Source organism: Pseudophryne corroboree, chromosome 1 (assembly GCF_028390025.1).
Source record: "Pseudophryne corroboree isolate aPseCor3 chromosome 1, aPseCor3.hap2, whole genome shotgun sequence".
NCBI classification, from domain to species: Eukaryota; Metazoa; Chordata; class Amphibia; order Anura; family Myobatrachidae; genus Pseudophryne; species Pseudophryne corroboree.
This window is the reverse complement of record NC_086444.1, coordinates 949054543-949067685: the sequence shown is the minus strand read 5'-3', so window position 1 is coordinate 949067685 and position 13143 is coordinate 949054543. Positions and strand designations below refer to the sequence as shown.

General features: G+C 46.5%; 1 protein-coding gene across 3 annotated transcripts in view; it reads right to left on the bottom strand.

Annotated features, from left to right (window-relative positions):
* Positions 1-13143, bottom strand: part of DDX60 (DExD/H-box helicase 60) — a 422428-nt gene that overhangs the window by 39640 nt on the left and 369645 nt on the right. For all 3 annotated transcript variants that reach the window (XM_063920417.1, XM_063920418.1, XM_063920419.1), the window contains one exon: positions 5560-5707. In XM_063920417.1, the coding sequence (XP_063776487.1) occupies positions 5560-5707 (148 nt within the window). The remainder of the gene's footprint in view (positions 1-5559; positions 5708-13143) is intronic.

Genomic DNA, 13143 nt, shown 5'->3' with positions numbered 1-13143 from the left:
AGTACCCCAACTAAGAATCTCCCCAGAGACCCAGTCAAATTGAGGATTGTGGGCCCTTAACCAGGGTAACCCCAACACCAATGGGGCAAAAGTACAGACAGTCACATAAAAGGACAATTTTTCAGAGTGTGTGGCTCCAATAAACAAAGAAATCTGGCTAGTGCAAGAGGTAATTTTACCTTGGGATAATGGTTCCCCGTTTAACCCACAAATCTCAATTTCCGATGCCAAGGGTACTAAGGGAACGGAGTGTTTCAGGGCGAATTGGCGGTCCATAAAAACCCCGTCGGCCCCACTGTCCACAAAGGTCTCAGTCTTGACAGTTTGACCGAGGATCTTCAAGGTCACCGGAATGATAAAAGTCTTCTTGGGAAATTCTGACTTCTGGCCTGACAGGATATTTCCCATCACCCTCAGGCCCTGAAGTTTTCCGGCTTTTCTGGGCATGATACTACCACATGACCTTTATTCCCACAGTACAAACACAACCCCTGCTGTCTCCTCCGCGTCTTCTCACGCGAGGAGAGGCGGGTAGCCCCAATCTGCATAGGCTCCTCAGAAAATTCCTCAGAGTCTGAGGTTCCCTTGGGAAGGAAGGAAATCTCAGTCTCCCTTTCAAGCCTACGCTCTCTCAGCCGTCTATCCACCCGGATGGATAACTGCATGAGCTGATCCAAGCTATCAGGCAAGGGATATTGTACCAGTTGGTCCTTTATCTGGTTAGAAAGACCTCTTCGGTACTGGTGTCTCAGGGCTGGGTCATTCCACTGGGTATCATGGGCCAACCTCCGAAACTCTGTACAGTAAACCTCAACTGGCCTTCGCCCTTGCTTAAGGATCGAAATCTGAGCCTCGGCTGAGGCCGTCTTGTCAGGGTCATCATACAACATGCCCAGTGCCGTAAAAAAAGCATCAACACTTTTAAGCGACGGACAGTCAGGCTGCAACCCATATGCCCAGACCTGTGGGTCTCCTTGTAGCAAGGAAATCACTATGCCCACCCGCTGAATCTCCGACCCAGAAGACTGAGGCCTAAGCCGGAAGTATAGCTTGCAGCTCTCCTTGACACAAAAGAACTGCGAGCGATCTCCAGAAAAACGATCCGGGAGATTTACTTTCGGCTCCTTAACCCCTGCAGGTGCTGCTACTGCGGGAGCTCCGCCAGCAGCCTGGGAGGTGTGCATTTTAATGGACAAATCATTAAATTGTCGAGTCAGGACCTGCACCTGATCGACCACCTGTTGCAACATATTTTGAGGGGTATGCTCCATATTCCCACAAAATTTCAACAGGAGTATTAGGCTGCTGAATATGTTATGCACACCAGTGCCAGCAGGAAAGTACTGGTGTCAGAACTGTTATGCACTCCAGTGTCTGCAGGAATGTACTGGTGTTTGAACTGTTATGCAAAACAGATGGACTCACAGACAAACTGGGGGATATGACATAACGTACACAGAAGGTGATAGGGTAACAAAATACACACAAAGTGAACAGAGAAGCCCAGAGGCTAAGGAACTGGGTATCTCCCTTGTATTAGAACTGCTAAGATGGAAAAAGCAAGATGTTGTGTTTTAATACGTAGAGTACCCGAAATGCTGTTGCTAAGGGCAACAGCAAAACCCTAAAGGGTTACCAACGGGTGTGGCAGTAAACTCCTTGGTCAGAGATGGAATGATAGACACAAGGAGAATCTCCACAATCCTAATTCTCACTTGCAGTGCACAGGTTTTAGCTTACTGCCACTAAACTGACCCCTGACACCTAGCACAGTGAGACAGGATTAGACAGGCAAGTCTTAGAATACAGCCGCAAACTTGCTAAGTTCACAGAGTAGTAACAGAACCCCAGCAAGCTAAACGACTGACTCCAGTCTTACTGCTAGGTCTGGATTGGCAGAGTGTAATACCAAATTCCCAGGCCTATTTGCAGTAAGCAACAAACAAATACAAAGCTACACAGTACTGGCTAACGTTCATGAACTGACTAACCAACAAAGATTCAGCAGCATCTGCTTACCCTGAAAAGAGGCCTTATAAAGCAGGTGCTGTCCACGCCCCACTCAGACCTCACAGACTGTGAGCACAAAAACCAGCACCGGATCCCCTGCCGTGCACAGAGCCTATAACCACTGCACAGCAAAAGACCCGAACCGGAGTATCAGCTGCGCTCAGGTTACTCCACTAGCACTTGTCTCCCGGTTGCCATGACGACGTGGCAGCACAGGGCAGGAGACCCTAACACCTTGTCAGCAATCGGCGTACGAGGTTACATCCAGAAAATGTGGAGAAGATGATGTTCATTAAAATGAATTATAATCAATTCCTCCGCGGAGACATTGACCAGCAGCAATTGCCTCCACAAAGTACACAGGGAGCTGAGATGGTGGATTCCAGTGGGGACGAATTGATAATCTGTGAGGAGGGGGATGTACACGGTGATATATCGGAGGATGATGATGAGGTGGACATCTTGCCTCTGTAGAGCCAGTTTGTGCAAGGAGAGATTAATTGCTTCTTTTTTGGTGGGGGTCCAAACCAACCCGTCATATCAGTCACAGTCGTGTGGCAGACCCTGTCACTGAAATGATGGGTTGGTTAAAGTGTGCATGTCCTGTTTATACAACATAAGGGTGGGTGGGAGGGCCCAAGGACAATTCCATCTTGCACCTCTTTTTTCTTTTATTTTTCTTTGCGTCATGTGCTGTTTGGGGAGGGTTTTTTGGAAGGGACATCCTGCGTGACACTGCAGTGCCACTCCTAGATGGGCCCGGTGTTTGTGTCGGCCACTAGGGTCGCTAATCTTACTCACACAGCTACCTCATTGCGCCTCTTTTTTTCTTTGCGTCATGTGCTGTTTGGGGAGGGTTTTTTGGAAGGGACATCCTGCGTGACACTGCAGTGCCACTCCTAGATGGGCCAGGTGTTTGTGTCGGGCACTTGGGTCGCTGAGCTTAGTCACACAGCTACCTCATTGCACCTCTTTTTTTCTTTGCGTCATGTGCTGTTTGGGGAGTGTTTTTTGGAAGGGCCATCCTGCGTGACACTGCAGTGCCACTCCTAGATGGGCCAGGTGTTTGTGTCGGCCACTAGGGTCGCTTAGCTTAGTCATCCAGCGACCTCGGTGCAAATTTTAGGACTAAAAATAATATTGTGAGGTGTGAGGTATTCAGAATAGACTGAAAATGAGTGGAAATTATGGTTTTTGAGGTTAATAATAATATGGGATCAAAATGACCCCCAAATTCTATGATTTAAGCTGTTTTTTAGGTTTTTTTGAAAAAAACACCCGAATCCAAAACACACCCGAATCCGACAAAAAAAATTCGGTGAGGTTTTGCCAAAACGCGGTCGAACCCAAAACACGGCCGCGGAACCGAACCCAAAACCAAAACACAAAACCCGAAAAATTTCAGGCGCTCATCTCTAATGGTGGCACAGAGCTGTCAATTATGGGCAGCTAATGTACAGGTGACGTGGTACAAATCACTATGCTATGTGGCACAGCTGCTTTAGATAAACATATTGGACCTAATTTAGACCTGATCGCTAGGCTGCGTTTTCGTACAGCGGCCGATCAGGTCTAAACTGCGCATGCGTATGGACCGCAATGTGCAGGCACGTCGCACGGGTACAAAGCGGATCGCTGCTCAGTGATGGGTTTGTGCAAAGGATCCATTCACCGGGCGTTCGCAAGGAGATTGACAGGAAGAAGGCATTTGTGGGTGTCAACTGATCGTTTTCTGGGAGTGTTTGGAAAAACATGGGCGTGTCCATGCGTTTGCAGGGAGGGTTCCTGATGTCAATTCCGGTTCCTGACAGGCTGAAGTGTTCGCAGTGGCTGAGTAAGTTCTGGGCTACTCAGAGACTGCACAAGATATGTTTGTACAGCTCTGCTACACATGTTTGCACACTTGGAAAGCAAAAATACACTCCCCTATGGGCGGCGACTATGAGAACTCAGGACTGCAAAAAAACCTAGCAAGCAAACAGGTCTGAATTAGCCCCATACTGTCAACAATTGACAGCTCAGACTGAGAGAAAACATACAGTATGAATGCAGTTTCTTGTGCTTCTGCCTCTGGGCAGTACAGGATTCACTGCCAAATATGTGGCCTGATTGGAGGACATGTGATCCTATGATGTCACCGTCACGGCTCCTCCTTCATTGATGACTCCTTTATCTGATCTGTCCTCAATACCATCTGTCGCTGGAGCAGCTATTTTACATGCATTATGGGTGCCAACAGCAGGTATGTGGATTGGGAAGGAGAGAAGCTAGATATATCTGACTGATTAGCAGTCCTTATACAGCCCTATGCTGGCTGCGTAGATATAGAGATAACAGTAATTCACATTCAGGGGTTCCTTAATATTTGTAAGTACCCCTGAAAATGTGTTTAATAAATGTATGCCCCTATACGTTATATGATAAATATATATTTTTATTTTATTAAACAAGCAACATAACCTTAGCCACAACTTCTATTTTAAATGAATGTACCAAGGTGGCTTCTGTGTAATAGCATTACTACTTGGTGGGCAGGGGATTTCCTAAATCTCCCCTGGTGTTCATGACACAAATATTACCTCCAGAAGACTAAGCAGTGAGATATGGGTGAAGGTACTGAAATATGTTTAGAAGGTGAGAACATTGGGGGTAATTCCAAGTTGATCGCAGCAGGAATTTTTTTAGCAGTTGGGCAAAACCATGTGCACTGCAGGGGAGGCAGATATAACATGTGCAGAGAGAGTTAGATTTGGGTGTGGTGTGTTCAATCTGCAATCTTATTTGCAGTGTAAAAATAAAACAGCCTGTATTTACCCTGCAGAGAAATAAAATAACCCACCCAAATCTAACTCTCTCTGCACATGTTATATCTGCCTCCCCTGCAGTGCACATGGGGGGTAATTCCAAGTTGATCGCAGCAGGATTTTTGATAGCAATTGGGCAAAACCATGTGCACTGCAGGGGAGGCAGATATAACATGTGCAGAGAAAGTTAGATTTGGGTGGGTTATTTTATTTCTGTGCAGGGTAAATACAGGCTGCTTTATTTTTACACTGCAAATTAGATTGCAGATTGAACACACCCCACCCAAATCTAACTCTCTCTGCACATGTTATATCTGCCTCCCCTGAAGTGCACATGGTTTTGCCCAATTGCTAACAAAAATCCTGCTGCGATCAACTTGGAATTACCCCCATGGTTTTGCCCAACTGCTAAAAAAATTCCTGCTGCGATCAACTTGGAATTACCCCCATTGTGCATACTACTCCACACAGAAGACCCTGGTAAAGGGGTATTGTATAGGAATGGCATAAATTTCAATTCTAGTAGACCGATCACATCACACAGGTTATACAGATGTAGCCAATCTCTTTGTGGGTGCAACTAATCGCTGCTGCACGTGTGCACGTATACGTGAATGTGCGAATAGTCAAACCCACGATCCATAGACTTTGCAGTGTGCGATCACGGGTGCGCAGGTGCATTAAGTCACAGCAAAGTCAAAGAGGACTGTGACTACAGTATGTCTGTATGTTACGGAACACTTACTGATATTTGAAAGTGGAAGAGTATATTCCTTTTCCATATCTGCCAACTTGGAGGCTGTAAGGATAAAATTTCCAAATATAATTTGAACTGTCCTATTATATTCTTCAACAGCTGCAGCAAAATCATCAGGAAGTTTTTCAAGGAAGACCTGTACAATAAAACACAAACTTTTTTAGTGCATAAAATGCGCGCTATACCGTACTTTCTGTGTATGCTTAACACATTTATGACTAACTTTATTCCTGTATTGAAATACATATGTGCTATTCTATGAAAGAGCAGGGAGCTTTCTGTTCTCCTTGAGCTTGCCTTGTGTGTTATCGTATATACTCGAGTATAAGTGGACCCGAATATAAGCCGAGGCACCTAATTTTACCCCAAAAACCTGGGAAAACTTATTGACTCGAGTATAAGCCTAGGGTGGGAAATGCAGCTCTAGCCGTACACAGCCCTCAGTGCCAGATATGCCCTCATACTGCCAGATATGCCCCCACAGTGCCAGATGTGCCAGATATGCCCCACAGTGCCAGATATGCCCCACAGTGCCAGATGTGCCTGATATGCCCCACAGTGCCAGATATGCCCCACAGTGCCAGATGTGCCTGATATGCCCCACAGTGCCAGATATGCCCCACAGTGCTAGATGTGCCAGATATGCCCCACAGTGCCAGATGTGCCTGATATGCCCCACAGTGCCAGATGTGCCCCACAGTGCCAGATATGCCCCACAGTGCCAGATGTGCCTGATGTGCCCCACAGTGCCAGATGTGCCCCACAGTGCTAGATACTTACCCTCCGTCGCTCCCGCGCTGTCTTCTGAAGGAGGGACACGGAGAGCGCAGCGCGCGGCTCTCCTGTGTCCCTCCTGCATCTCGGGCGGCAGCGGAGTGTGTTAAAGGAAGTGCCGGTTCGTGCACTTCCTTTAACACACACACCGCCGGAGATGCAGGAGGGACACAGGAGAGCCGCGCGCTGCGCTCTCCGTGTCCCTCCTAACGCTGACTCGATTATAAGCCAAGGTGGCTTTTTCAGCACAAAAAAACGTGCTGAAAAAGTCGGCTTATAATCGAGTATATACGGTAATTAGTATATAGTGGATGGATTTACATGAAAAACCAATAAAACTTAGCGTTTATTAAATAGATGTTATCTATTATTTCTTCTTTCATAGGGCTCCACAGGGAGAACAGTTTTTTGTTGGTGTCAGCAGGAAAGCTGGTTGCACCTTTACAGGGGGCTGCTATAGCCAGAGGCGTAGCATGGAGACATGACACCCGGAGCAGGGTCATGTCACGGCACCCTCACCCACCACCACACATACATACATATATACATACATAGATTTACACACATTTAGGCACAGACATACATAAACACACAACTATACATTGATATAGACACACACACATAAACACACAAATATCCACACAGATATACACAGACATACACATATACACACAGACATACATAAACACACACATATACTCACACATACTGTATACAAAGATATATATACACATAAACAGTCACACACATACATGCATACACATTAGCACACAGACATATACACACACATTTACACACAAACACATTTATACACAAACATTAATACACAGAATACATACATTAATTCTCACAAAGAGGGCAGCAGCAGAGCAGCTCCTTGTTCTAGCCTGGAGGGGCAGTGCTCCTATGTGACTGACAGGCTGGGCCTCCGTGGGCAGAAGGAAAGGACTAAGGAAATGGGTGGCCACCACACTGCCTGCATGTTCCAGATCACTGAATGCAGATACCTGACAGCCAGGAAAGTTCTTCTGACAAGCCTCCAAACCTCCCCTCTTCCCTAACAACGCACCAAACTGCACTCCACTTGACTCTCTGCACTGTGCAATCAGTGATATGCAACATGCAGGCAGTGTGGTGGCCACCCCTTCCCTCTCTTCTAGTCATCTTCTCCTACCCCAGCCCGAGATCCCGGCTCTCAGCTGTGTAGTGATGAGCCGGCACCTTCTGTCTCCAGCGGCGCCTGGAGCTCAGGCACCGCTGGGGACCACTTGTTCCGCCCTCTATACGCCCCTGGCTTAGCAGCCCTATGCTTTCAAATGTAAAAGGTTTCCTTCCCTTTTCTTAGCTTGTCAGTTCTGTAAGTCTGTCAGACTTCAGCACTACAGCTCCATCACCCCCCGCTGACACTAAAACTCCCGCACGCCCAATACCAAGACGGGTACTTGCGGCAGGGTCTGCACCGCGCGTCTAGCACTGCTCACTGTGGGGAACCCAGGACTGCGTGGCTGGCATATGGGGGCAGGTAAGAGGGTCCCATCTTAAAAGGTACCGCATTTAAATTTTGGTCCACTGCATGTCCCGGGTGACGGACCGATGCGCTGGCGTAGACACTGGCTCCGGTCAGGGATTCCACTAGACCACCAACAGGCCATATAAGGCACAGGTTTCTAGTGTATACACTAAATTTAAAAAGGCCTTTAGTACCTGGGTTGGAAGACCAGCAAGGGGAGTTGGCGCTTAACCTGTAGCCCCTGCCCCAGTTTTGGTTGTCAGCATACTGCAGATTTCCTGCCCATCAGCTGTAAACAACATTCCGTCCCTCCCTCAGAGACCAGGGCAGCCATCTTGAGCATGCAGCAGGCAAGGTCTCCGGGAACGCTAAGCTCAGTCTCCCTGTACATACATCATTAAAAAGGTTATACACCTCCTACTCAGTCAATAACTATTGTACCTACACAAGAACCTCCCTGGGCCTCCTTTACACAATTATTGGGTACTCTGGTGGACAGACTTACACCAGTCATGGGTCCCCGTATGCCAGTACCAGTCCCAGATACAAATCCACCCTGGGTGGAAACTCTGGAGAGTTCAGTTCAAAGTCTGACACAGACACCTGTAGTTTTACAAAAGATGCTGGCAGGGAACAAGCACCATTCTAGATTAACTAGAAATACTACATCTTCCTCTCAGTCCACTATTATATCAGATGCAAACTAGTCATCTGAGGAGGAAGGTTAAGAGAATATTCTTGTAATAACTATTCAAGTGCGCGGTCAGCAGCAGCTGGTAGGGGAGGCTCATATCCCCTTAGGTAAATGCAAAAAGAGAAAATATGTAAACAAACTCTGGCTGTATCATATACAAAATCTCTACAAGTAGGACAGTTTGATTGTAAAAGAATGAATAAAATGTAATCCATAAATACATTCGATAAAACATGAAGGGTATAAAGCACACTATATGAAGACATTTACACCACCTATACCATATGTTTAGGATTTAGGAGTCCACTTTTAAATGGATTATGTAGCTCCAATATATTCGGCTAGGGCATCTTCCAATCAAGTCACATACAGTCACTATAATGCAGTATTAGTTACCAGACTGAAGTATAGGTGATCCCTCGATGGTGCATCAACTTTAGGAAAAGTCCATTTGTTTAGCTGGAGGGATAGATTGGAAATGTGCTGCAATGTGAGTCCAATTGATGGAACAGATGTCCAATGGTGGTACCGATAAGGAGACCAAAATTCCAGAAGTGGCTCAATGAGTGTTGTAGATCCAAATAGGTGGTGAATAAAGGTGACGACCTCAACGCGTTTCACTGGTTAGATTAGGTATCCAGCTTCCTCAGGAGCATAAGGTGTGTGTGCTAAAACCTACTTATATACCCTCCTCTAAAATGCAATTGATAACAACTGTGTCGCATACATAAACTTAATCAAACAAACTGTCCAGCAAATTAATACATAAAATATCATAAAAATGTTGTTTGCTGTTGTTTTGTTACTGTCTAGTGAAAAAGTATTGTTTTTATTGGCTATTAGGGCATAACTGGGCTGTCAAGGACAATATTATGGCCCTCACTGGCATGTCCACAGTGAATTTAATGCAGTGGTTGAGGATGGTCAATGTATATTGCTATCCATTTAAACTATCTTCCAACTTGACATGGTCATTTGCTACTATATCTAGAGTTTAACTGCGATTGGGTGGAGTTGAGCCTTCAGCCCCAGCCATACGTTTCTTCAGATATTACAGGTAGTACCTTCTGTACACCATTTTCCCACATCCTCTCTCATGTTGACCCAGAAGAATCTTTTGCGGAGGGTGGCTACAGTCCTTGAATGACTGAAGTGACCAAACTGGTAATGATAGGCCTTCAGCAGCAAATGGGCCTTCTGTTTGGGAATCACAAGTTGTATGTGTGCAGTGTGTTGGGTTCCACATTACAACGGACTACAAGTCCTTGCTGGACACACAGACAGTACTTGATAGGGAATTTGAAGTTGGCTAGTCTGGAGGACCATTTCTGTTCAAGCACCCCAAGACATGCTGTTTGGATGTAAGACAATGGATTATTGTCTGTGAACACAATGGGCCTTATTCAGATTTGTAAGTAAAGCAAAAAAGCAAGTACTGTAACTTTGTGTCTGGAACAAACCAGGGGCCTAATTCAGATCTTATCGCAGCAACAAATCTGTTAGCTAATGGGCAAAATCATGTGCACTGCAGGTGGGGCAGATATAACATGTGCAGAGAGAGTTAGATTTGGGTGGGTTATTTTGTTTCTGTGCAGGGTAAATACTGGCTGCTTTATTTTTACACTGCAATTTAGATTTCAGTTTGAACACATCATATCCAAATCTAACTCTCTCTACACATGTTATATCTGCCCCCCCTGCAGTGCACATGGTTTTGCCCAAGAGCTAACAAATTTGCTACTGCGATCAGAAATGAGGCCCTCATTCTGAATTGATCGCTCGCTAGCTACTTTTAGCAGCCGTGCAAACGCATAGTCGCCACCCACGGGGGAGTGTAGAACAAGACTAGCCCTGTAGTTACTTATTCTGTGCGATGATTGCTGTGACGAAGGTCCCGGAATTGACGTCAGATACCCGCCCTGCAAACGCCTGGCCAAGCCTGCGTTTTTTCGAAACACTCCCAGAAAACGGTCAGTTGACACGCATAAACTCCCACTTCCTGTCCATCTCCTTGCGTTCGCCAGTGCGAATGGAATCGACGCTAGAACCTGTGCAAAATCCAAAGCTCTTTGTACCCGTACGACGCGCATGCGCATTGCGGTGCATGCACATGCGCAGGTTTGCTGTTTTTTTAACTGATCGCTATGCAGCGAACAGCGGCAGCTAACGATCAACTTGGAATGACCCCCTGAATTAGGCCCAATGTTGCCATGCAAGCATAGCAAAATTATATATTGTTTTCTGTGCTGGCAAATACTAGCTGATTTTGCATGCAGCCCACAAATGTTAGCTTTGTTTATACACTGCAATTTTTATTTCCGTTGAAACACACCCAAATGTAAATCTTTCTGCACGTTACTTCTGCCCCTCCTACAGTGCAACATGGTTTTGTCCAGTTGCTTGCTTTTTTGCTTTGCTTGCAAATCAGAAACAGGCCCAATGAACAGAGTGATAGCAAGATAATCCTTAAATTTCTCTGTTATAGCCCACACCAGAGCTAGAAATTCTAGTTTGAACTAACTGAAGTTCTCATCATTCCTTTCTGTTTTCTTCAGACCATGACTGACATATGCAATGACACGTTATTGACCTGCTTAAACTTGTGCTAGAACAGCTCCTGTCCTGCTGGTCCTGGCATCAGTGTACACATGGAAGGGTTTGGCAAAGTACAGATATGTCAATAATGGCACTTCTATCAACATCTGTTTAAGGATTGTCCACCCCCAACAGAGGACGCAGCTGGCACCCCTGCACAGAGGACACCACTGGGACACCTGCGCTGCCGGCAAACCTGCATTAAGGACATCATTGGCACCCCTGCCCTGAGGACAGTACTGGGACACCTGCCCTGCTGACACTGCCGACACCGCTGCAATGAGTACACCACTGGCACCCTTGCATTTAAAACAGTTCCTGAACCCCCTTCCCCCCCCCACCACACACACACACACACACACACTACTAACAGCGCTGGCATACCCACATTGAGGACACCACCGGCACCCTCACACTGTCGGCACCCCACAATGAGTACACCACTGGCACCCGCACACTGCCGGCACCCCTGCACTACTGACAACCCCACACTGAAGACAACGTCGACACCTCCAGCCACAGTAAGTACACTATTGTTGTATCTGACCTGTACTGTATCTCGCACTGTATCTGACATGCACTGTAGCCAACCTACACTGTATGTGACCTGCACTGTATCTGTCCCAGACTGTAAACTCCACTGTAACGGAACCACACTGTATTCCACACTGTATCCGACACGTACTGTATCCAACCTGCACTGTAACTTACACTGTATCCAACCTGCACTGCAACCTTGCACGGTAGACAACGGTAGACTACAAGATAAAGTAACAACATTCTTTGCTGATCCTTATGGAGAAATATTGCGACAAGGAGTTCCTGCATGGATGGATTGATTACTAACCTCTCTTTTTTACGAATATGTGCTGCTAACATATAGCTCATCACCTAAGCACCTAAGTGTTTTCCGATGATGTATGCAATATTGTCTAGTCGTGTTTAGTAGTGTTCAGTAGTAGAGTGTTCAGTCATGTTGTGCCCGAATTGTATAGGGGTCCCCAGTATTTTATGAACTAGCACCAGACTCCAGTAGCACGGGGGGAGAGGGGGGTGTTAATGCCAGAGCCATGGGACACACTTGACGGGGTCACCCTAGCCAAAGCATTAAGCACCCAACTAGTCAGCCCAGGTCAGGGATTCTTCATTAAGTAGGGACAACCCAATAACCGTTCCAGGCCTGCGATCACCGCTCTCAAAGATTCCATCTTGAATTTGAAAACCTTCAGGTAAGGATTCAAGGACTTCAGATTCAGAATGGGTCTCACAGATCCATCTGGTTTTGGTACGACAAACAGACTGGAGTAGTAACCCTGTCCTTGTTGCAGTAGGGGTACTGGAACAATGACCTTGGACAGGACCAACTTGTTTAGGACAGTGGTAGCGTACTCTTCATACTTTCCAAAGCTGGTAAGCCTGATTTTAAAAACCGTTGGGGAGGAGTACCGTCGAACTCCAGCTTGCAACCCCAAGATAAGGTCCCTTACCCAAGCATCTTGGCAGGAACCATCCCAGATGTGACTGAAGTGACATAACTGAGCTCCCACCATGAGATCTCCTTGGGGTGGGTGGGCACCGTCATGCTGAAGTCTTTGCAGGAGCAGAACTGGTGTTTTGGTCCTGAGATCCAGCAATGGCTGTTTTTTTAGGTTCTCCTCTGGAGCCTCTAGTTGCGTTGGAGGTCCCTCTGGCCCTAGATCAAAATCTGGAGGACCGAAAGGACTGAGTAGACGGTCCCGGATAGGTACATCTAGCAGGTGGAGCCCCCGAAGGGAGAATCATGGATTTTCCAGCAGTAACTTTGGAAATCCATGCGTCCAATTCACCTCCAAAGGGCCATTCACCTGTGAAGGTAAGAGATTCCACATTACGTTTGGAGTCAGCATCAGCAATCCACTGACGTAACCATATGGCTCTGCGTGTAGACACAGCTATAGCCGTGGTCCTAGCATTAATATTGCCAATCTATTTAAGGGAGTCACAGAGGACTCTTGCCGTG